The following is a 23,986-nucleotide window of genomic DNA, read 5'->3' on the forward strand; positions in this document are numbered from 1 at the left end:
ATTTCCTGCACAGGAAAAAAAAACAAACCACACACACACACAACAACACCATGATGTGTGTGTGTTTTGTTTCAACATAAAAACACAAATGCAGAAACTGATGTGTAAGCCATTTTAAGGCCACTGAGAGTTCTGCAGAATACCTATTGACTAAAGTCGTGCAAAACAATAATCATTATTATTATTAGTAGTAGTAATAATAATAAATTAAATGGACACACCTAAGAATTGCATGAAAGGCTGAACAACAGTTCATTTTTTCACATGACATTTGGGTTCCTGAGGGAACCCAGATACAATGTCACTGTACAAGAGCTAATTTTGCTCCCAGAGGAGTCTGAGGGACAAATGAAAACCAAGGAGTCTCACATGCAACACCACGGGACTTTATTGTGACAGGGAAGCATAGCAGGCAAATACAGAAACTCAAGGTGATCCAAGAGGAAAGGCATGATGCAAGTACTGCGTCGTGGGTACTGGTGCCCTGCTCAGGGCCCCAGGGCCAGTCGAGGTGGCAGGAGGCTGCAGGGGACGCTGAGGAGGCAGCCAGGGCACACTGTGGCACAGGGCAGTGGGACAATGGGCACACAGCAACCTCCAGTCCCCGTGCCCCAGCAGATGATGGGTGCTGCTGGTCCCCAGGGCTCTTGCTCCATGTCCCCATGGCAGGGTCCTTGCTTCAGGGCTGTCGCTGGCTCTGGGCATGGCTGTGGTGGCCTTAGAAAGACCCACAGCTACCACGACGGGACCTTCTCCACCTGGTACCAGGGAGGCAATAGCCCATGCCACAGGAGGAGGGGCCAGAGCTGTAGGACCTGCCAAAATTGCCGAAGCCACTAGAGCCATACAGCCCCCCGTAGCCCAGGGAGCCCCCGTAGCTCAAGTCATCCCCATAACCTAGGCAGCTCCCATAGCCCTGGGAACCGCCGTAGCCCCCCAGGCCAAAGGAGCTCCCATAGCCCTGGGAACCGCCGTAGCCCCCCAGGCCAAAGGAGCTCCCATAGCCCTGGGAACCGCCGTAGCCCCCCAGGCCAAAGGAGCTCCCATAGCCCTGGGACCCGCCGTAGCCCCCCAGGCCAAAGGAGCCCCTATAGCCCTGGGAGCTGCCATAGCCCCCCAAGCCCAGAGAGCCCCCGTAGCCCTGGACCCCCCCCAGGCCAAAGGAGCCCCCAAAGCCTTGGGACCCTCCAAAACCAAAGGGGCCCCCATAGCCCAGGGAGCCCCCATAGCCCAGGTTGCTTCGGGAGCTGAAGGAGCCTCCCAGAGTGGTCGGGCCCGAGGATCCCACAATGCTCTCCTGAGGAAAAGAGCTGAGCACAGGGCCCGGGACTGTCACCACCGCCGGCGGGGGGATGATCACAGCTCTGGAGGGGGGACACTGCTGCACGCAGGGCTCGTTGTAGCTCTCGGCAATTGGCTGAGGGCAGGTCACCCCGTACGGTCTGTAGGACTCCATGGAGCAAGACATCCTTCTTGTGATGGTTGTGAGTCTGCAGTGCACAGTAGAAAGCAGGTTTAAGGTAAATGGACAAGCCTTAGAGCTGCACTATGAGGAGATGAACCAAGATTTCTAAGTGTTGGATGCATTTCTGAATCAGCAGAAGTTAAGAGTGAATGTACATATATAACAAATGAAACTCTTTCTTGTATCAACTGCCTTTTTTTTATCTTTAACCTTTAATCTTATCATGACCAGCTTTTTAAAAAATCTGATGTGAAACAGAAATTATGTTCTGGAGAAATTACTAGTGCCAGACTGCAGTTACTCAGTGATCTGTCTCCAGCATTTTGTACTGCTGAGGAAGCACTCTCAAGGTATAAGAACCAGAGAAAAAGAAGTCAGTATGAATAGGAGAAAAATCTCATTGCCTTATGTGTTAATTCAGGCTTCCTAAGACACTTCAAGTATTTGTATTTTTCTAGTTTGAAGATTTACTTCCTCTCCTAATGCAGTGACTCCTGATGTTCTCTCTGGACAGATTCATTTTCAGCATGAAACAAAGGGCATAAGTCTGTGATCACAAATGCAGGAATCATCTCCATTGCAAAAGCATTGTAAAAATAAAAAGTAATGGTAGTAGAAAGACTAAGTGGAAACCATGCTTACCTTGTTTGCTGCAGAGACTGAGGCAAGAGAAGTGGATAGAAGGGCTGCAGGTAACATGAGCTTTTATATGCTTCTTCAGCTGGTGTCTTTAAGCCATCATTTGTGCCTCTGGTCCTAATTTGTTACAAAACAAACATGATAGTGGGAGCTTTCATATTGCCTTGTCAGCACTGTCCCTCCCAAGAGTTACTATGGGTGTGATACAATGCTGATGACAATCAGTTATCTGTGATTTTCATTTTAGAGGATTTATGAAACTTGCATCCAAAGGGTGGCATCCTGTACAGTCATTGACTGAAAGCCAGAGCAAGAAACACGCGTCATGTTAGTCCCATTTTAATGTTTGGAATAGTACCTGCATGGCATGGGGCCCTTTCTGTGCCATGTGCAAGAACTAGGTGAAGGTCATCCAATGTGAGCTAGACATTCAGTTCTGAGAAGACACAAGTTCTCCTCACACATAATCATGGAAGGATTCAGTTTGGAATGGACCTCTGGAGGTCATCTGTTCCACGCCCCGGGCTCAAGTGTTTCCAGATGTTCAGGTGGAGCCTTCTGTGTCCCCGTTTGTGCCCATTTCCTCTTGTCCTCTTCTTGCAGTTTGTTGGGGATCTGTAAACATTCTGACAGATCAGGGCAAAGGGCTGATGTTTTGCAGGCTCACTCCTGATGGAATAGGTATTGTGGTCAGACACCACCTTGGTGTCTTTTGGTTGGGTACTGACAGGGTGGTCAGGCACTGGAACAGGCTCCCCAGGGCAGTGTTCATAGCAACAAGCCCGCTGGAGTTTAAGAAGTATTTGAACACTGCTCTCAGACGTAGGATTGGATTCTTTGGTGGTCCTGTATGGAGCCAGAAGTTTGACTTGATATGGGCCATTGTGGGTCCCTTTCAACTTGGGAGATTCTGTGATTCTATGATTTGTATTGCTAGTAACGACAAGAGAGCAATAGGACATGACAAAGTTTCTAGCTTGTTTTAAGCTTTTTGTTTTCTCTGGAACTAATTCAGGCAGGGAGATCTGTGTCTGATTTAATGCATTTCCAGTGACATACGGGAATGATACAGTCTCGTTGTTGCTATAAATATTAACTAAAATCCAGTGGAGCTGGCATTCATCTATTGAAAACTCTTCCAACATCATTCACTCAACTCTGCTGAGACAATTCAGATGACACCCGGTTAAAAGAGGAGTGGCTGATCTGAGAATGGCTGCTCTAGAGAAGCAGAAAAGGCCTTTTTGATGCCATCAGAACTGTTAATGGGGTCTCTGTCTAAAGCTTATAACCACTTGAAAATTTAATTTGGAATCTCACCTTATGCAAGTTAGAAATACATTTCAAAACAATCCTTATTTATTTATTTATTTATTTATTTTTAATCCCCATCCCAGAAGTACTGAGCACTTAAGAAAAAATGGGAAATTAAAATATATCCCTTTTAATAGTATTTTATTAATGGGATAATTCTGTGGTATCACACAATTATTTGCGAATCTGTTGTTTTCTAATTTAACAATATTTCAAAAGATAGGCTATAAATGACCTCTAAATTGTTAAATAGATGTACCTTTGAAGTGTCATCAGGATTTGCTGATAATAATGACAGGCACCTAGAAGATAATGACTTTAAGCTGCTTCACAAACACTCATTAATACTTAATGCTTGCAATTTCTGTTATAATCATACTAAATGAAGAAGGGCAGGATTTAGAAGCTCCCTTGTTATGAAACAGCATCATTCAAAAATATGCCAACCAACGTCACTCATTTTGCTTCCATAATCAGGCAGTGATTTTTAAATTTGACACTTGCAATGATTTAATTTTCATTCATAATGTCAAGCTCTTTATTCTATTAGATATTAACAAGTTTGGGGAGATTACGATGTCCATGCTACAGATGCAAATAGTAGCTTCATCTCCTTTTATGAGCCTGTATTTTGGTAATATGCCTGAAATGTCTAATATCTTAAATTCTAAGGAAAAAATAAGAGCCCCCTTAAAGGTTGCCTGAATTTTCAGACTGAACAAGTTATTCTCCCATGTTCTGAAAAACAAAGGGTCTCAAACTGATGTCCTAAATTCTCTGCTCTCTTAGTCTCCAGATCTCATGCTGTCACCCCTACATGACCCCCTCTCTTATACATGAAGCCATACATTATGACACAAGCACTTCGTCCACACACCTCTAAATTGATGCTCTTGCACAAGATTTGCATGCTGATGGTAGCACGTCTGTGTAGAACAATCTTACAACAATCGAATATGAATTTTTAGTAGGTGTTTGTGAAGCCTCTTATCATTCCTTGGAAGATCTGGAACATCTTCCAAGTGGCGATGCTTTGCCACTCCTTCTATACTTGAATATTTGTTGTTCTTCACTCTAAAGGTCTTGAGAGAGATATACAAAAAAAAAAAGTTTGTTCTTTTTGATAATTTTTTTAAACGATCTCTCCTCCAAATTCTCCAAATTTCTGATAGAGGTAGTTGCTATGTAAATTAAAGTAGTTTATTCAATTCATTCACTCCAGTAGCAACAATATTTACCACTGTATCTCTAGATATCTCTTATGGTCTTCCCTGAGTGCATTACACTGCAGGAAATCAGCAGAGCTAGTGATTGGTCTACAATGAGATATTCCAGATCACAGACCCAAATTATTCAAAAGACCCATCATTTCCTATCCTATGATGTAAATTCAGATGTCAGATTGGATTTGCCACACTGAGCAGCCCAAATGATGACAGTCATTGTAAGTACACTATCTGAAAAAAAAAAAAAAAAAAAAGTAAAACCTATATATAGCAAATATTGACTAGTAGCAAACATTATCTGTGGCTTGTTTTTAACCAGTAAGCCACATAGTAGTCATGTTACATAAAACATATATGTGTTATATAAAACTTAAAGTGTACTTAAATAACAGATCCACCAATGCTGGTGTTGGGCATTAGATGACTGCAAGATCCCATCATTCATAAATCCAATGCCCATGACTTGGTACTGGCATTGTATCACACCATTTTTTTCAAAGATGGGAGTGGCAGTGCAAAGCAAGCAAAAATAAATCCCTCAATATCAAGGTTGTTTCGTTACTATGTAAGACCTAAGGCACAAAGGGTGTATCATATCCTGTAAGCAGTCTGAGAAACGTATAAAAGCTCTCCCTACTCCAAGCCTCACTATCCACTTCTCCTGGCATATTCTCCTTGGTGAACAGGGTAAGTCCTATTTGGCTCAACCTCTGTCCTTCTATAACTTTTTTCAATCAATGCTACATCATATGTGATGCTATGGAATGGCAGGCTTGGAGAACTGCAAGTGTTGGAAGGTCTCCTTACAACAAAATGGGCAATTTTATAATGTCATTTTCACTATCCATTTCCCAGGCATTTTAGTTCCAATTCAGGAGCTACATGCACTAGGAAACTTTAAAGTATCACAGGGAGCATAATAAATACATCTTGTGGTAGCATTTGCCCCATAAGAACAAATGTTTCCACTTAGAAGTTGGGTGCTACTAGAGAAGCAATATGAACCTAGAGAAATGACTGGCTATAACTGACACTTCCTCTCTTAACCTACTGTAAATATACTAGCAAATTTTAGTCTGTTTAAGCTGTGCTTATAAATTAGATTCGTTAGATTCCTCATAGTGCAGCTCTAAGGCTTGTCCATTTACCTTAAACCTGCTTTCTACTGTGCACTGCAGACTCACAACCATCACAAGAAGGATGTCTTGCTCCATGGAGTCCTACAGACCGTACGGGGTGACCTGCCCTCAGCCAATTGCCGAGAGCTACAACGAGCCCTGCGTGCAGCAGTGTCCCCCCTCCAGAGCTGTGATCATCCCCCCGCCGGCGGTGGTGACAGTCCCGGGCCCTGTGCTCAGCTCTTTTCCTCAGGAGAGCATTGTGGGATCCTCGGGCCCAACCACTCTGGGAGGCTCCTTCAGCTCCCGAAGCAACCTGGGCTATGGGGGCTCCCTGGGCTATGGGGGCCCCTTTGGTTTTGGAGGGTCCCAAGGCTTTGGGGGCTCCTTTGGCCTGGGGGGGGTCCAGGGCTACGGGGGCTCTCTGGGCTTGGGGGGCTATGGCAGCTCCCAGGGCTATAGGGGCTCCTTTGGCCTGGGGGGCTACGGCGGGTCCCAGGGCTATGGGAGCTCCTTTGGCCTGGGGGGCTACGGCGGTTCCCAGGGCTATGGGAGCTCCTTTGGCCTGGGGGGCTACGGCGGTTCCCAGGGCTATGGGAGCTCCTTTGGCCTGGGGGGCTACGGCGGTTCCCAGGGCTATGGGAGCTGCCTAGGTTATGGGGATGACTTGAGCTACGGGGGCTCCCTGGGCTATGGGGGGCTGTATGGCTCTAGTGGCTTCGGCAATTTTGGCAGGTCCTACAGCTCTGGCCCCTCCTCCTGTGGCATGGGCTATTGCCTCCCTGGTACCAGGTGGAGAAGGTCCCGTCGTGGTAGCTGTGGGTCTTTCTAAGGCCACCACAGCCATGCCCAGAGCCAGCGACAGCCCTGAAGCAAGGACCCTGCCATGGGGACATGGAGCAAGAGCCCTGGGGACCAGCAGCACCCATCATCTGCTGGGGCACGGGGACTGGAGGTTGCTGTGTGCCCATTGTCCCACTGCCCTGTGCCACAGTGTGCCCTGGCTGCCTCCTCAGCGTCCCCTGCAGCCTCCTGCCACCTCGACTGGCCCTGGGGCCCTGAGCAGGGCACCAGTACCCACGACGCAGTACTTGCATCATGCCTTTCCTCTTGGATCACCTTGAGTTTCTGTATTTGCCTGCTATGCTTCCCTGTCACAATAAAGTCCCGTGGTGTTGCATGTGAGACTCCTTGGTTTTCATTTGTCCCTCAGACTCCTCTGGGAGCAAAATTAACTCCCTAGTGTGCTGAGTTAACTTATCAGAAAATCTGCCCTGCTCCATGTCTTTTCAAATTGTAGAATGAAATTTTAATTGAGATCCTTAAGGCGTCAGCTTTGTGTTAATGAATATTTGTTTAGCAATTCAGAAGTCATTATCTTCCCCAAGGTTTAGAACAGGAGGGGTAATTGTTATTGCTCTGAGGATTTCTGGTGACACCTCAAAGGTCCCCTAATCACTACATAATTTAGTAACCAATTACCCCTTAATTTCAGTATTCCTAAACAAACAAGCAAACAAAGGAAGAATCATACATAGTTTTCTTATCTAATTTGTTAATTTTTAATGTTTTTGCTGTTATTTACTGACATTTTTCTTAATGTTAATTCTCCATAGAGTGAAAAATGAGTCAGGAAAATAATAGAGGAGGTTGCTGGGATTTTACGAGCTCTAAGGAACTGGAACAGCAAGAGATGAAAGGACATTGCCTGTAAGACAGGATTAGATTTCCCCACCTGTTTTACCCACTGTTTGTTAGCCAGGAATGAATATTTAATATTGTTCTGAAAGAAGTGTGGCTAAGGAAAAACACCTTATCAGAAAACAGGTATTACTCACGGTTTACATGTGTCTTTAATTATCTCCTCACTGATTGTTACGGTATGATTTAAATGAAGATCTGCCTGGTACTGACAACTTATAAATTGACAAATTTATCCAAAAAAAGAGCTCAAAAGAAAAGAAGAAAGGAAAAACATCAGAGGATATGTTTATGATGCACCATAAGTTTAATGAGCAAGAAGTAGAATAACTAAAAAATAAAATAAAATATACAGCACAGGAAAGCAATAGGTTTCAATTTGGATAAAACTAATTATACATTTCAAGGCAATGCTTTACAGCTGGACACCCAATGCCAATATGCAGCAATCAAAGTTACATTTTTTCACCTCATTGATAACAGAGAAAGGCATTAAATCAGAAATGCCAAGCTCCTGCAGTCCCATTAGCTCAGGGAAAAGCTGAGGGTGGTCAGCTAGCGTAAGGCCATGGTCGTGAACTCTGTCCTGTGTCTGGATCGTGCTTTTAAGCTTCTGGTTCCTTTCCTCTGTGGTTTTTCCTTGGGGCTTTAGCACGGCCCACAGCTCCCACGGCGGTTGTAGCGACGGTAAGACCTCCCATAAAGGCCACCCAGGCCTGAATAGCCAAGGCCCCCGAGTCCCAAGGAGCTGCCAGAGGAGATGGGGACCCCCCCAGCACTGAGAGCATCCCCCACAGCTGCAGATGCCGAGGATCCCACAGTGGTGTTCTGGGGAAAGGAGCTGAGGATGGGGCCGGGCAGGGTCACCACCACGGGAGAGGGCTGGATCACATAAGTTGAGTCCTGGCACTGTCGCACACAGGGCTCGTTGCAGCTGTTGGCAAGCGGGGTTGGGCCACAGGGATTGGAAGGACAGAGGTCATAACAGGACATGGCTGTGGGATGGAGGTAAATCTGAAACACAGAGAAGACAGTAAGTACAGGAAAAAATTGTAATTATAGTTGTGTAACTGAGCTGCTGGAGAGTACCAAAAGCTAACTAGAGACTGTGGGGGGAAAATAATGATGTGTTAGTCTTGGATCGAAAGGGGATTTCAGTGAAACCCAGACTAGTCTCCATTACAGAGGACAGCTCAAGGGGCAGTTCTGCCTGATCCTGAGCAGTCCCTGGTAGCTCATTTCTCACAATACTCCCTAGGTTGTATGGAACCTGCAGTAGGTAGGAAGTAAGGGTCAGTATTTGTGATGTCCTGACCATACAGTTATGAGAAATTTTGTCCCATGTTGTGATTTGTTCCACAATAGAGAGAAGAAGATAAAATTCCTCAGCAGGGATAAGTGAGGAGCATAACCTGATAATGTGGCAGTATCCTCTCCACACATAAGCTTGCCTCTTAAACAGCAAAACAACAAATATTTTGCCTAACACTTACTCTTCCCCTGTCCTTTTTGTGCTTATTTCCTTGTATATCAGTCTTGAAGAGAAAGCAACTTTCAGCCTGTTTATTAAAGAAAGAAATGGAAGCTGACATTGTCCCATATTATTTGATAAGAAAAAATAGATGGGAGCTGTGCTGATATTTCAGTTACAGGCTACTGAGGTGCTGCTATGTAGATCTAGTGCCAAAGTATACAGAACATTTTAGAAGGAGACAATTCAAATGTTTTTGATCCCAAAGTACTTAGGCATGGAGAAGGATTATTTTTCCTGGTATCCTGGTGCAAGAAAGTATATACTTTCAATATTGCTCAGCAAGCTTTTGAAAAATTCAAGTCCACATACCTCTCTACCTTCAGATAAAGCTCCAAGAGCCAAAAATCTCTGTGCAGGTTCTCCACACCCAATTCTAGTTGCTAAGCAATTCACATGCAGTGATTTCAGCATCTTGGGACTGAATGCTCCAGTGACCCAACTGAAAAATGAGTGATGTCCTGTGCCCAGCAATTGCCACCCTTCAAAGACCACCTGCCTCCCTGCATGGGAAGAGCTACTTGCAGGTCTCCCACACACATTGATGAAGAGCATAAACCTTAGACTGGTATAAAACAGGCCAGTGTAAAAATAAAAAATCATTCAGGACATAGAAAGATTCAGACTTACCCTTTCACCAAGGAGAATTAAACAGATGTGGATGGCAGCAACTTGCACTGTGCTGGCTTTTATACTCTGTCCCTGAGTGCCTGAGGACTTTTGCTAAAGACTTCTTCTATGCAAAATATTCCCAGCTGATGATTTATTTTTCCTTGCTGTTGCCTTGTTCTAATTTCCTCATCATAACATATGCATTCCACTATAGAAGTTTCTTTTATCTTAAACATCTTATGAGCCCTGTTAATTCCTGGTCAGATCAACTGATTCATCTCAGCTACTAAGGAAATGATTTTGCATCCTAAGGACAATATATGCCGTGCACATCATTTGACAGAGATGAATAAATATATTAGGAAAGATGCATATGATAAAAACTCCCCCGTGACTTCCCCCTCGCACTTTACAAAGACCATAAGTTGCTCACACCTCTGGCTCTGACTTGGAACCAGAGCAATTTCCTCTTAAGCAGCCATGCAGCTGCACACACTCAGATAACCATGTTGCTACAGAAAACCCTTAGCAGAGTTGATTCCACTTTAGCACCCTCAAAAGTACTTCCAGGGAATTATTATTTAAGGGAAAATATTATTTTACTTCCTTGACTCAGGAGACAGGATGAAAGAGTGTTGGAAGTTTTATCTATTCATTTAACATAAGCTAGTGCATTTCCGTGAAGGAATTTGAGATCCAGGTCTTCAATTTGGAGACTGAGCATCAACATCCTTAATCTAAGGAGTCTGTAGTTTTAACTTTATTCCTACATCAGACTCTAGGAAAAACAGCTCAGGTCAAATTGAGGATGCATGTGAATTTTTGGCTAGTCAGAGACACCGACACTCAAAGTTTTGAGCAGGCTTACCTATGGGGTCATTAAAGTCACAGGTTTTACATGTGCAGCCACATAAATCTTTTCCTCTACCGTGTCTTCCAATATTATACAAAATTATACTCCAAATTAATGGTAGCTACCTACAGAAGTGTATAATTTTTTTATTTTATTATTTTTTTTTTCCTTTCTTGAAAGCGAATAACTTTGTCTTCATTTTGCATGGTCTTAAAGGATGTTGCAACGTGCAACATTTCAATTTCTTTTTCAAAGACAATTTCTAGATTAAGAAGTAATTGTATACAATGCATAAGCAGACTTTAGGGCAGAGATCAACACTCCAATCTCCTACTCCTAATGTTTAAATCACTTAGAGACATGTAAATTATATCTTAAGTGTTAGTATCTTCATGAAGATCTCCTGGGAAATAAATGCTGGTTGCACAGTTTTCAAGAACAAAGGTCTTCAGAGTTCACAAAAAAAATTTCATCAATGGCTCAGACATGCAAATATTGACTTAACAGAAGATTTGAAGGTGTGTGACATTATTTGAACATAGTCGGTGTTCAAAATGTGACCAGGATTACTAAAGCTCCCAAACTGCATCACATTATATGGCTTCAGAAGCTGGAGTCATTCAATTTTTTCCTCAAAATTTAATTTGTCTGCATAAAATCACATGCTTCAAAAATCTCATTCCAATCATCAGTCACTGGATGTCCTTAGGTATGAGATGACATTAACCAGTGACACTACTGTCTGAAGCTCTCCTGTCCCTTGAGATTTATTATTTATTCTCCAATACCCTTACCAATACACACATAAAAACGAACCACTGTGGTATCAGAATGTTAAAATACATATTCCTTTGTAGAAGTAGCTATTTCTTGACCATGATAGAAGCATGTATTAAAAATAAATAAATAAATAATAATAATAAAACTTATCAAAAGTTATGGTGATGATAAGAGAGTCATAATTTCTCTCTTGAAGGTGTTCATGTGTTAAATTAGCTCCACTGATTCAATCTCATCATCCCAGAAACTTTGGGATATTGCTTATTGGAATATTACAAGGAGTAGCAAACCTAAATCTCGCAGTCACTTATCAGGGATGAAATTGCACACTCAAGTCTTAAATTAAAAGTTCTTGCTGTGACATTGCTCCCATGCACCAGTGTGACCAAAATGTTGAAGAGCAGACAAAATTCCTAACCAAATTGAATTTTGACTCATCCACATCTTGGGAAGGTGGAGTTTGTATTATGGAGCCAGACATATTTAAAGGATGCAAACCATAAAGATGAAAGAGACATCATGGATCGTGGTTTTCATCTAACACCAGGATAAGTCCAGGCAATAAACATAAACAGTAAACAAAACAGTTTTACTAGTTGGAACACAGCCATATGCAAAAAGAGAAGAATTAAAAAAATAAATAAAAATGCAAGAGCTAGTTAGTAAGTGTGCAAGAATGTCTTGGGTCCTCCAGGGAGCCTGAGAAAGCTATAAAAGCTCTCATCCTTCAGAACCTTTCTGTCTTCTCTAATCCCTGCAGGCACAGCAGACACTATAATTTTGGTTTCAGTTTCATAAAGTTTGGCATTGAAACATGCCTTTACTGACAGCAAGACCAAAGAGAGTGTCCCACTTCCATCCATGGGACCAAATTCTTCAATCTGTTCAGAGATTAACAGATGCAAGTTTATCAGTCTAGAAAGAAGATAATGACTTTTTTTGTTTGTTTGTTTGTTTCAGAGCATGTATACAGTATCATGTGCTATTTTTTATGCTGCTGTTGTAGTCTGGTACTGTGTTATTGCACACATGCTGCCCAATTACATAAACCCCAATCTAACATGGGATGACATTTCCAAAGCCAACAGAGTAGTAATTTGAGAAGCAGCTTGTTTTGTCTAGAAAATTTATTCAGAACACAATAATCTAGCTCATATTCTGCAGCACTGAATAAAACTTTCACTTTTAGGATGATGCAACATTTGCTGCTACAGTAATTTTATTACAAAAAAAAGGCAGTCTGTGATATGAATTAAGGGAGGGAATCACGCTTTAGGGTTTTTTTTTTGTTTGATTGTTTGTTTGTTTTAAATAAATAAGCAACATACCAGACCTTTCTCCTTTCTGAATACACAAAGGAAATATCCCAACTTCAGCAAGACTTTATAAGCACAGAGGTTACATCTGCAGAGGGGTTTAATGCAGTCAATTAGATTAAAACTTAACAGAGAGTTGCAGAAGGAGATTACAACAGTAATAAAATGTATTTTTTTTAGGGAGAAATGATGCTGTCTTTCCACCTGGATATATTAGAGATACTTGAACTGTAGTGCCTTAGCCATGACTCTCCAGTCACATTCTACTGTGCAATTGTAACTCCTTTGTTGTGCTAGATAGGCAGATTGAACTCCATAAGAGAAAGTTATTTTGCTGCAACTGTAAATGAAGAATGATTTCTTTGGAATGAATCCCCTTTAATCAAGCAATAGCTTCAGTTGAGACAGCAAAAAATCATAATATACATTAAATTCGGACTAGCCTTCTGCTGTATTATATTATCAAACTGCTAACTTTCTATTCTCTTCTGTTGTTAATTAAGAAAACCTACTCCTTGAAATTATGGATTCTTTCATTGAACTGATGTACCTCCTTTAATTTAGCTTCAGTAATGACTGTAGTCAATATAACTTTGTCAACATCTTTCTCTGGCCTTAATTATAGTTCAGCATCAGTCTGTACAAAGATTCCAAGTAAGAAATTTCACAGATAGCAGGCTGCGAGCTGTGTGGGGAGACAGAGCACTGAATCACCCAGAGCTTTCACATAGAACTTTTCAAGCCTATTTCCTTCAAGGACCAAAGCTCCCAGTCTCTAAAGACCTCCTTTATTACAACACAGACAACCATGCTAGGACAAAGCAATGCCATATAAAGTTCAGATCTGCTACGCACAATAGATAGATCTAAGTGTATAAAGACACAGTGAGAAAGGGATAGAACTCGAAATCTTTTAATTTCTCTCTCACAAATACAAGTCCCAAGCCAGCAAACTTCAATGATTAATTCCTTTGCAAAAACATCACATAGCCTTCTCTTCCTCAACTCCACCACTTGCTGGAGTCTGCTCACAGTTGCCAAGAGTTCTGCTGCACCCATCAAGGTGCACTCAAGGGGTTGCAGCAGCTTGCCACCCCTCTCCTTCCACCTTCACCCTTAGCAAGCTCAGGTGCTCTCAAGACAAGCATAAACACTCCTTTATTTTAAAGGGTTCTTCTTAAGTATCACAGATAGGTTAAAAAAGTTGCAATCTCCTTCCAGTTTGTAGATCAAACTGTGAACAGATGAGTGGAGGTAACACTTCAGCACCCCCCATAATTTCTAGTGTTCCTCATATTCCTCCAGATTTTCCTGCAGTATCTCTACGCCTCTGCCCTCTTCTTGCTTACGTCTACAGAAGGATGAGGAGAAATATGATTTCCATCAGTGAACTTTTCCCTGAATTTAGGCTATTTCTCATTGAAGGGGAGCTCATCCCCTTTCTCAGGTGAGCCTATTCCTCCATTCTCATCCCTCTTCGAAGAAATCTATGTCAAATGAACAATTTTTCATAGAAAAGTGATATCAAAACAGTTAAAGGGCCCATTTCAATCTCCATAGTGCAATAGGTAAAGGGTGTTTAAAGAAAGTAAGCAGAAACAGCTTGCTTACTTTAAGATTGCCTCCTTATGCTACAACAGGAGGTATAACCATTGCAGGGGAACCTCATCTGTTTCTAGCCTTTGACAAATTTTCTTCAGCAAAATTTACCATATATAGAAAAAAAGGAAAAGTTGTCCACAACTGAAATCTGTCTCATTCCCATTTAGCAATTGGTTTGAAGATATTTGCACAATAGTTTCTGGCATGGATGACGTGCAAACAGACCTGTTTCACCACAGACAGGCTGGAAAATGGGCTGAGAGTAGAAAGAAACACAGGCAGACTCAGAATATGATGCAGCACAAATTTAATGAGGCTGAGGAATGGAAGGAAGCAATGTAAAGTGTAAGGAATACATTTCCAAGGTCCAGTAAGGACAGTACCCACTCATCTCTCTCACAATGACACACTCAGCAAAATTATATCTTCCTTCTTTGTAACTTAAATGGACTGTACTAATTCAGTCATGCATAACAACTTCTAATAATTACATATTTTACCTAGTCATTATCAAATACAAAAAAAAAAAAAGCATAAGATAACAATGATCAGAAATATAAAGTAAAGCATAACAAAAGACAAGCAAAGGCCTGATTTTAGGAGATGCCAAGCTCCCACAGCTCCATGCACTACAGGTGGAGTTGTGGGTGCCTAACATCACATCTGAAAACCATGGCCATGAGCTCTCTCCTGCATCAGGTTGTGCTTCAGCGTTTCTGGTCATTTCTTCATACTTGCTCTTCATGCTTTAACAAGGCCCACAGAAGCCACTGCGGTAGGTGTTGTAGCGACGGTAGGGCCGGCTGTACCCACTGCCCAGGCCTGCATAGCCAAAGCTCCCAAATCCCAAGGAGCTGCCGGAGGAGATGGGAACCCCCCCAGCACTGAGAGCGCTCCCCACAGCTGCAGATGCCGAGGATCCCACAGCGGTGTTCTGGGGGAAGGAGCTGAGGATGGGGCCGGGCAGGGTCACCACCACAGGAGAGGGCTGGATCACCACTGTTGAGTCCTGGCACTGCCGCACACAGGGCTCATTGCAGCTGTTGGCAAGCGGGGTTGGGCCACAGGGGGTGGGGGGACACAGATCATAGCAGGACATTGCTCTGGGGTGGAGGTAAATCTGAAAAAGAAGGAAAGAAATGCCATACAAGAATTGGATTAAACTTCTCCTTAATATAGCAAACTAACAAGAGATTGCATGGGGAGCAAGATTAAATTTTTGCTCCAGAGTACTTTGAAAAAAGGGTTGAGTTTGCATTTTCTTTAAGGAGACTGCTAAGGAAGGTAGCACTAATGCATTTTGCTCAGTAACTTACCCTGAAGCCTCCGTGGTTAGTAAACTCACCAAGGAACCGGGGCATGTAGCGGTGCTGAAAACCTCGTCGCTCACACTGCAGAGAGTGCCCTAACCACATGGCCATAGTGCTACCCTGGAAAAAGGGAACTTTGAACACTTCCCCTTGCAGAGGCTGCACACAGGAAAGCTATTAGGGCTCAGTGTGCCCTAGAGAAATGGAGACTGATTCCGTAGCCTTCAGAGGAAGGTGCACAGCTGGAATGGGTAAGACCTGGCCTGATATTCCTGATCCAAGGCTGGCATATTTGCTCAACAGTCAAGAATGACAAGCATCCTACCAAAAGCTAATACAGGAAATAATCTTCCCCATATCTTTGTATTGCTTTCTTTCATGCAAGTCCCATCTCGGAGGTCCCTTCTCCCAATTTTAAGAAACTGGAAAATAGAAACTGAAGCACTCAGCATTTGTTTGACAAGAAATGGAAAACAGGCAGCTGAATTCAGGAACACTTCCACTTTTTGTCTTGCTATTAACATTAAAATCAGTAGCAGAAGCTACCATGGAAATCTCTCCAGTTGTTTGGAGCATGGGGACACAGTTGGTTAAAAGTCACTCCTTGCATTCAGAAGAACTATGAGTTGGGATTCAAAGACAGACATGGACTGAGGCTTTCTGCATGATAAGCTGGTGACCCAGAACTGCAAAGAATAAAATGCCAGTATTGGCCCCCTATTTCTCTGAATGTCTGGTCTTTGATAAATATTCCACAGACCAGCACGCTACTCTGAACAGACCTAAGAAGTGACTGCAGATTTTTTTATGTTCAGTTGCCATATCTAATAACTCGTTTAGATCCTGAAGTTGAATACATGAACCTTACTGTCTAACTAACGTGTCTAACTCCCCCATTCCATGATTTTTATAACTGGCCACCAACAGAAAATATTCTCTTTTAAATGAAAAGCCCTCCCAACTTCCTACCTCAGAGGAAAAAAAAATAAATAAAAAATAATTAAAAAAAAATGAATCTACTACAATATTAGAGAGGAAAAGCTACAAAATCATCAAGGCAACAGTTCAACATATAGAAAAAGAACAAAAGAGTTCACTTACCCTATACACGAAGGCAAGGAAGACAAGAGAAATGGATGGAAGAACCTTGAGTTGCTCAGGTTTTTATACTGCACTCCAAGTTGCCTGACAACTTGGGACATTCTTTGTGCATGAAGTTATTTATGAGCCACTACTGATTACATGTTTTTTTGCCTCAGTATTTGTGCTTATTACTGCCTCACTTCCTTATCTTGTGGCATGCATATCTGACCACAAGTTTCTTTCATCTTAAAATATTCTGGGCCAAGTTAATTTCTGGTAACATTAGAATAATTAATTCAGAAAAAAATATTCTGCCTTCAAAACTCTTTTGGATCTGCCTGGTGTCATTAAAGGAGACTAAGCTGAATTTACATAATACAGTCCCTTCTACAAGCCCTCCTCTGCAAGGTAAATATTGTTGCAAATTATGAAGAATTTCAGCTTTTAATGAGTTGGAAGCAAATCCATGAGCAGCTGTAGTTTGGGGAATCCAGGTGCTCTCAAGGAGAAGAGGAGAGAGACTGAGTTTTTCAGAAAATGGCTGGGAATTCACATACAATTTACACTCAACTCAGGCCTCAAAATGAGAGAAAAAAAATAAATATTGCAAAAGAAGAACTCTGTGAGAATCAGGAGGAACTGGAAAGAGTTATGGCTGCGTACAAAGGCCAAGATATAACTAGAAAAACTAAGATACCACTTCTTTCACATGAAAAGAAGAAAAAAGAAAAAAAAAAGGGTATAAAATGTCCAGTCCAATGAGATAACATCAAACAATTCTGTTTCTGTGGAAGATTCTGAAGCACAAATCTTATACAGCATCTTTCCTGGCTGTCTAATTCTGGGCCTCATCTCTTAGGAGTTTTTAATTTATGGAATCCACAGATGCACCTTTATTCTTATCTCAGACCTCAACACATCAGCGGCTGCTTAATTAGGCTAACTTCTACATGTATAATAATGCTTGGTGACATTTGTTCTCAAGGAAGAGTCCTACAAAGGATATTGCTTTACAAAACTCACCTGTGGAGGCAGAAGCAGTCACATACAAGATTTCTTTCTTTTGTATTTCAGTATTAATTTCTCCTGCTGCCCCTGTATTACTGGTACACAATGTGCTACAGACCAGTGGTAGCCCAGTGCAGAAGCATCAAAAATACATAAAATATCAGCAATTTCTTCACTTGTTATCATTTTTTATTTAATTTTTTTTCTGAACAGTGCAATGACATCAAACTTCTTCCATAGGAAGGGCATGCAGGATAAATAGTAAAGGGGTAAAATACAAAAGCAATCCTTGGCACAGAGATCAGCACTCAGGTCTTTTCTCTCCTAGCACTTTAATTATTTAGACATGCAAATCATCTCCAAATTATGAACGTCTTTGTGAAGATCCCCTGAGAACAGAAACTTGTTTGGCTTGGTCATGTGTTCCTGAGAACATCAAAGTTTATCAGAAACTTTTATTAAAACTCTAGGCATGCAAAGCATCATATTATGTGGCACCTTAAGATATGTGACCCAGATATGAATCCTCATATCATTTCTATAATAATCTATTATTAAGATTTGGGAGTACAGGTCAGTCATTGGCTTCTAAAATGTATGTCACTGTTGCTGGTGGCAGGAATTATGGCTATTTCACTTTTAATTAAAAAATACCTCAAGGTTTGTTTCAAGCTATATCATATTTCACGGAGATTCAAAAAGAAATTACTGTATCGTTTTTTAGCTTCACCAACTCTGGTCATTCCTCAGTATTTCTCCATACTCTGATGGATTAGCAAGCTTTTTCAACAGCTACTTAGGAAATTAATTTGCATAGCAGTACTGATATATGATTTTCATCATTAAAAAAATATATTCTTTCTTCCAAACTCTGCTTAAATAATTTTAAAATCAGACTCAGAGTATAGGAGGTCCTATACTCTTCCAGAGAAAAGGACCTAGCAATGGTTCAGAGATGTCTATGACCTTCCTTGAAAGTGATTACAATAATTATTGTACAGTCAGAATGACTTCATGTCCTGATCTTTGGGCTGAATTAAAGCGAGTGAATCAGAATTCATGACTGTTTTTATATAATCAGAGACACGTCTGTATATTCATATAATAATTAAAAGTCTTTGCGTAATGTGAGAACATCCTCCCAAGACACCTGTAAGTGACTAAATGGCTGAAAAAAGCTCTTAATCAAAAGGGAACTGGAATCTTACTCACATTAATCTCTGGGCAATGGCTCCAGACACAAAATTGACCCCAAAATCTGTGCGTGGAAACACAGACATGCAGAGACCAGAGCGGTTTCCCTGATGAGAAGACTGCCACCTGCAATAACTTTTGAGCTGTAATTAATTAGCTTGTTCAAAGAAATGGATGCCTCAGAGGCTTTGAACAGTTGTATAAATCTGTAAAAGTCCTTATGGCACAGATTCCTCCTGTGCAGTCCCCTTCTCTCACTGTTGACAGTGGGTTTGATAGTTATCTCTTTAATCTCAGACCTCAATCTTAGCTAATTGTACTAATACTGATGTTATTGACAGCATTTCATACAGACTGAACAGCCATTTGAAGTTCACACAATAATCTAGGACATCTGGTTTGAGGCCATTGACAGTGAACTCTGCTAATACCCTCATAGTATTAGGACTTAGTGCTTAAAACCAAAGATATATATGTATCTTAAGGTTCTTTTGTTCAATCAGACTGGGTATCTCTGCTGTTTCTGTTGCAATCTGTTGCTGCAAATTGTTGTTTGACACAGGCAGATGAATAATATGCACTCTGTGTATAATCTGAGATGGCATTTGGTATAGGCACAGCCTGCAACTTGAGCTTCACAATATCAATTTATGCTGCTCGGTTGCCTCCCCTGAAGGCAAGGATGTTCAAATATAGGTAGATATATACAGTCCTAAAAGTTCATACCTATTTCATACATAGCTATTTTCATTGTTAATGATAATCAAATACAGTTATAAAGAACTTTAAAATGACTAAATTTTGAGGTTTGGCATCTTACAGTGGTCTAATAAGCTTAAACAGTTTATATTACAATTTTTCTTTCTGTCAAAAAATAAATGTAGCTAACTTCTGCATAGAGATCTGCGGAGTATTTCTGCAAAGAGACAGCTTATAGTGGGGTTGTTATACCAGAATTCAAAGGGCACAGTAGGAGAAAACAACAACAAAAATTATTTCATGATAGAGGGAAGAAATTATTTACTCACCTGAGTTTCTGCAGAACACCACACCCACAATGGGTGGGCTTTAGTCATTTTTCAAATACTTTTGAATATTTTTTTTTAATGCATATGTTAATTACATTTCAAATTGTAATTGTGCAATTAGAATTTCTCTACTCATGGCCCTATGTGTCAGATCCATCTACCTCACAGAAAGATGTCTCAGTGCCAAGACAGAAAGACACAAGCATACTTGGAGTTCATCAGCTCAGAGCAAGGGGTTGCCTATTATCATTCGTATAAACCCTTTTCAGAGTCACTTATTTATTTTTGGCAAGGGTTGCATAAGATCTCACTCATGAATTTTGCCACAATTACATGCCCATTACAGGTCCCTGATTTTACATTTACTTCCATTAGTCATTTAGAAAGGAAATGATCACAGCCTACATGCTTGAAGCTGGAGACGCAGGACTAACACACACTCATTTAAATCCTTTCCATCCCAGTAAGAAGAGATGGGTTTTCATGCTGAAAATAAACTTTGAAATTACAGACATTATCATGGGATGAAAATTCAGCCTGTCATTTAACTCCACAGATGCCTACAGCCAGTGAGTGCATGCAAATATCTCCGCCAAACCCAATTATTTCAGCACCACAGAAGCACCAGGAGCACTGTCTACAGTAGAATTTCTACACTTAAGTAGTCTCAGATAAGCTGGCATTAATTAAAAAAAAAATACTCAATATGATTTGCAGAGGGAGCAGGTTTCTTCTTAGAGCATAAACCTGCCAAACTCCCTATGGTCTTCCTACCATGCATCTACTTTGCACTTACACACACACACATACGCACAGACTACTACTCTGCAGAGTATCTACCTTGTATATACAAGGAAGCCAAAGTTTCCTGGCTGTAGAAATGATTTCTTGGCATAGAAGAAGTAAGCTGAATATTTAACTATAGTCAACATGAAATAGTAGCAGTTAATTACTAAAAAAAATGGTAAGAAATTTTACCAAGAGCAGGCTGCTAGTAGGTGTTACCAAACAAACACCAGGAGACTTGGTTTATGATGCAGCATAACTTTAATGAGAGCAAAAAGTGGAATAAAAAAGTACAAAGTGTAAGCAAATATTTCTAGGAGTCAGTAAGACAACAGCAAAAATGTCTTTTCATCCTAGGTTTCTTTTCTCAATGCTGCTGTGTGCTGAGACAATAAAGTCCCATCTACAGCAATAGAAAAAAAAATAAAAATAAAAAGTTTCATGAGAAATATGAAGTATTCAAAGTATAAGACAAGCAAATGCCTTATTTTAGGAGATGCCAAGCTCCCACAGCTCCATGCACTACAGGTGGAGTCGCGGGGGCCTAACACTACATCTGAAAACCATGGCCATGAGTAAACTCCTTTGTCAGGTCGTGCTTCAGCGTTTCTGGTCATTTCTTTGTGCTTGCTCCTCATGCTTTAGCATGGCCCATTGTAACCACTGCGGTAGGTGTTGTAGCGATTGTAGGGCCGGCTGTACCCACTGCCCAGGCCTGCATAGCCGAAGCTCCCAAATCCCGAGGAGCTGGCCCCAGAGGAGATGGGGACTCCCTCAGAGCTGAGGGTGCTGCCTACAGCAGCTGAGCTGGTGGATCCTACAGCGGTGTTCTGGGGGAAGGAGCTGAGGATGGGTCCGGGCAGGGTAACCACCACAGGAGGTGGCTGGATAACATATGTCGATTCCTGGCACTGCCGGACGCATGGCTCATTGCAGCTGTTGGCGAGTGGGGTTGGGCCGCAGGAGGTGGGAGGACACAGGTCATTAGAGGACATGACTGCAGGACAGAGGGATGTCTGAAATACAGCAAAGAAATCATGTGCAATATAGAAGTTATATTGAATTTAAAAAACTCAGGTATGGGGTTAACTAGAAAGTAACTGGACAAGGTGGTTAGAGGGATAATCATTTCATAGAATCATAGAATCACAGAATCATTCAGGTTGGAAAAGACCTCTAAGGTCATCTAGTCCAACCTTTGATCTCGTATTAATATCATTTATTAGACCAAAATCTACTGTGAGCAGTCTGAAAATGACATAGAAGTTTTTATTTTTATCTTTTTCAAGACTGATGGAGCAGGTAGCCTCTGAACCATGCTGCCAGTTGTGATAAAACTCATCTTAACCCTCACCAGCAAAGGCATTTCCCATTCCTTGGCAATTTCCCCTTGCATCAACTCATTGCAGATGGTGCCACTATAGCGTAGGTGGAGGACAGCTGCTGAAGCTACCATTGGGGTGGAAACACTGAGCCTTATCCTGACACATATCTGAGTTTAATGCTTCAGTGCTAGAATTTACTCTCTAGCAGCCCAACCAGAAGCATTTTCAGAATTGTAGAAAAGTGTTTTAGATGCATCCTTTGCTCCCAAAGTACATATGACCAGAACAGGCAGACATGGAGTGGGAAAAAGGATTATTTTCTTGGTCAGAAGTTTTGCCCTAGTTCAAATTCAATGTATTTGAGTCTCCTAGGATCTCAGCTCTCCTGCCTGTGGAAAAGAGGACTTGGGATGGATCCTGGAACTCAGAATAGGTTTATTTTTCGGCTGGTCCCTATATTTTAAGACAAGACCGTATTTCCAGCCAGATCCTTTGGCTAGCTTAGCACCAGCCTCTAAAATGGAGCACGAAGCTGCATGTTTTGAGAGACAATATTGCCAGTATTGGAGTTTAAGTCTTGCATCATTACACCCTGCTTCACAAATAAATAAAGCCTTTCTGTCTGATAGAAGTAAGCCTTTCTAATTTTCCTCCTGAAAAGGAAAAACAAAACAAAACAAAACAAAACAAAACAAAAAAAAACCACCTAGCAATATTTATAAAGAACTAAGAACAACAAAAAGCAGTCATCAAAGTTACAGTTTAGCATTTAAAAAGACACTGGGTAGATTCAGACTTACCTGTTCACCTGAGCGAATAAGGCAAGAGAAGTGGATGGAAGAGTCTTGTGTTGTATAGGCTTTTATACTGCATTCCAGACTGCCTGCAGACCTGAGACATATACTATGCATGAAATTATTTAACAATCCATATTTTTGCATGCAAAATCCACCAAACTGATTAATTTTTTTTTTTTTTTCTTCCCAAAATCTCTTTTGGTATTTCTCTCTTTTTCCCCTCCCCTTATTACACTCACATTCCAGTACAGGCAAAGCTTTCATCTTCAGCAATGAGTACCCATTTAATTCCTTGGAAGACTGTGGTGATTCATTTGAATTACAGCAACAATTATATTGTCTCCTAAGGCCAATGTACATTTTATGTTTCATTTCTGTCGTCAAGACACTGCTTAAGGGGAGCGTATGTGATGCAGAGTCCTTATTCAAGACTTCACTCCTTTAGGTGAACAATCATTAAGCTCCGAGATGTGAGCTTGGGCTCATGACCATTTCCATTTCAAGGGGTCAGTCTGACCACAAGATGTGATGCATTATATATATTCCCAAATTTTGCATTTCTGCACTATTTCAACCCCACACAAACATACAGCTGAGAAGAGCATCAAATTTCCATGAGTATTGCAAAAGGTAGAGAAAATTAAGACCAGCAAGAATTGCTGACCAGAGACAATAAAACACTTTCTGGAGTGTTTTATTGTGGGCTAACCCATAGTTTTTTCCCCCAATTTGTACAAACACAGCTAATACACAGAGGACTGTATTTTTTAGCTTCTTTATCCAGGTGAATGTCAAACAATCACACTTTAATGAAAAAGTGTCATGGCACGATCTTATTACTTTAGGGACTTTATTAACTGCCTCTAATTTTTTATCTGATTTCTGCAATCTTTCATCTAAAGAATCAACGTTAGTCCTACATGAAATCCCAGCAAGTCAAAGGGATGTACATCAATTTTCACATCAAATTAAATAGGAATACGGATATTAAGACTGCTTTCAGTTATTGGTTCTTAAAGGCAGTTCTCTGCCTGAGCTAAACTACAGCGTCAGTAGAAATTGCACCCAGCATTTCTCCATGATATTTATCATTATGTGATTTGTTTCACCTCTTCAGTCTGCAGTGGCCTGACAGAAATATTTGTACAGATGAAAAGTATTCAAAGAGCAAGGATCAGGTCTCTTCTCTTAGCGTCACAGTCCTCCAGCAAGAGATGTGAATTAACTCTCAATGAGGAATATCTTTATACGTAGGTTGGTTTTGGTCTTCAGAAGAACAAAGGACTTCAAAGTTCAGA

At 41.3% G+C, this 23,986-nt stretch overlaps 5 protein-coding genes across 6 annotated transcripts; 1 reads left to right on the forward strand and 4 right to left on the reverse strand.

The window, feature by feature from the left end:
* Positions 1–465: 465 nt before the first annotated feature.
* Positions 466–1,468, reverse strand: LOC137845796 (claw keratin-like). The gene has a single exon (XM_068663262.1). It carries the CDS (start codon positions 1,466–1,468, stop codon positions 719–721), a length of 750 nt encoding a protein of 249 aa, XP_068519363.1. The 3' UTR covers positions 466–718.
* Positions 1,469–5,844: 4,376 nt separating this feature from the next.
* On the forward strand, positions 5,845–6,847 carry LOC137845408 (scale keratin-like). The gene is made up of 2 exons (XM_068662569.1): positions 5,845–6,082; positions 6,137–6,847. The coding sequence occupies exons 1-2, from the start codon at positions 5,845–5,847 to the stop codon at positions 6,592–6,594; spliced, it is 696 nt and encodes a 231-aa protein (XP_068518670.1). The 3' UTR covers positions 6,595–6,847.
* A 910-nt stretch (positions 6,848–7,757) lies between these two features.
* On the reverse strand, positions 7,758–8,477 carry LOC137845722 (feather keratin B-4-like). Its single transcript, XM_068663144.1, has one exon. It carries the CDS (start codon positions 8,454–8,456, stop codon positions 8,112–8,114), a length of 345 nt encoding a protein of 114 aa, XP_068519245.1. The 5' UTR covers positions 8,457–8,477; the 3' UTR covers positions 7,758–8,111.
* Positions 8,478–14,447: 5,970 nt separating this feature from the next.
* Positions 14,448–16,724, reverse strand: LOC137845712 (feather keratin 1-like). Of its 2 annotated transcripts, XM_068663132.1 has the most exons (3): positions 16,569–16,603; positions 15,474–15,587; positions 14,448–15,277 (listed from the first exon to the last, which is right to left on the reverse strand). In XM_068663132.1, exons 2-3 carry the CDS (start codon positions 15,576–15,578, stop codon positions 14,906–14,908), a joined length of 477 nt encoding a protein of 158 aa, XP_068519233.1. In that variant the 5' UTR covers positions 15,579–15,587; positions 16,569–16,603; the 3' UTR covers positions 14,448–14,905. The 2 variants fall into 2 exon arrangements, with proteins under 2 accessions (XP_068519233.1, XP_068519234.1); XM_068663133.1 differs by lacking the exon at positions 15,474–15,587 and having other exon boundaries at positions 16,569–16,724.
* A 4,107-nt stretch (positions 16,725–20,831) lies between these two features.
* Positions 20,832–22,776, reverse strand: LOC137845756 (feather keratin 1-like). The gene is made up of 2 exons (XM_068663201.1): positions 22,692–22,776; positions 20,832–21,582 (listed from the first exon to the last, which is right to left on the reverse strand). Exon 2 carries the CDS (start codon positions 21,559–21,561, stop codon positions 21,208–21,210), a length of 354 nt encoding a protein of 117 aa, XP_068519302.1. The 5' UTR covers positions 21,562–21,582; positions 22,692–22,776; the 3' UTR covers positions 20,832–21,207.
* Between the last annotated feature and the right edge of the window lie 1,210 nt (positions 22,777–23,986).

The sequence above is a fragment of the Anas acuta genome, chromosome 28 (assembly GCF_963932015.1).
Source record: "Anas acuta chromosome 28, bAnaAcu1.1, whole genome shotgun sequence".
Lineage (NCBI taxonomy): Eukaryota > Metazoa > Chordata > Aves > Anseriformes > Anatidae > Anas > Anas acuta.

Bases quoted from the DNA above. Each gene is read 5' to 3' on its own strand.
- LOC137845796 (XM_068663262.1), bottom strand. From the start codon at position 1,468: ATGTCTTGCTCCATGGAGTCCTACAGACCGTACGGGGTGACCTGCCCT.
- LOC137845408 (XM_068662569.1), top strand. From the start codon at position 5,845: ATGTCTTGCTCCATGGAGTCCTACAGACCGTACGGGGTGACCTGCCCT. The intron at 6,083-6,136 runs GCTATGGGGGCT...GAGGGTCCCAAG, and splicing joins CAGCTCCCGAAGCAACCTGG to GCTTTGGGGGCTCCTTTGGC.
- LOC137845722 (XM_068663144.1), bottom strand. From the start codon at position 8,456: ATGTCCTGTTATGACCTCTGTCCTTCCAATCCCTGTGGCCCAACCCCG.
- LOC137845712 (XM_068663132.1), bottom strand. From the start codon at position 15,578: ATGGCCATGTGGTTAGGGCACTCTCTGCAGTGTGAGCGACGAGGTTTT. The intron at 15,278-15,473 runs GTAAGTTACTGA...CTTCTTTTTCAG, and splicing joins CTAACCACGGAGGCTTCAGG to ATTTACCTCCACCCCAGAGC.
- LOC137845756 (XM_068663201.1), bottom strand. From the start codon at position 21,561: ATGTCCTCTAATGACCTGTGTCCTCCCACCTCCTGCGGCCCAACCCCA.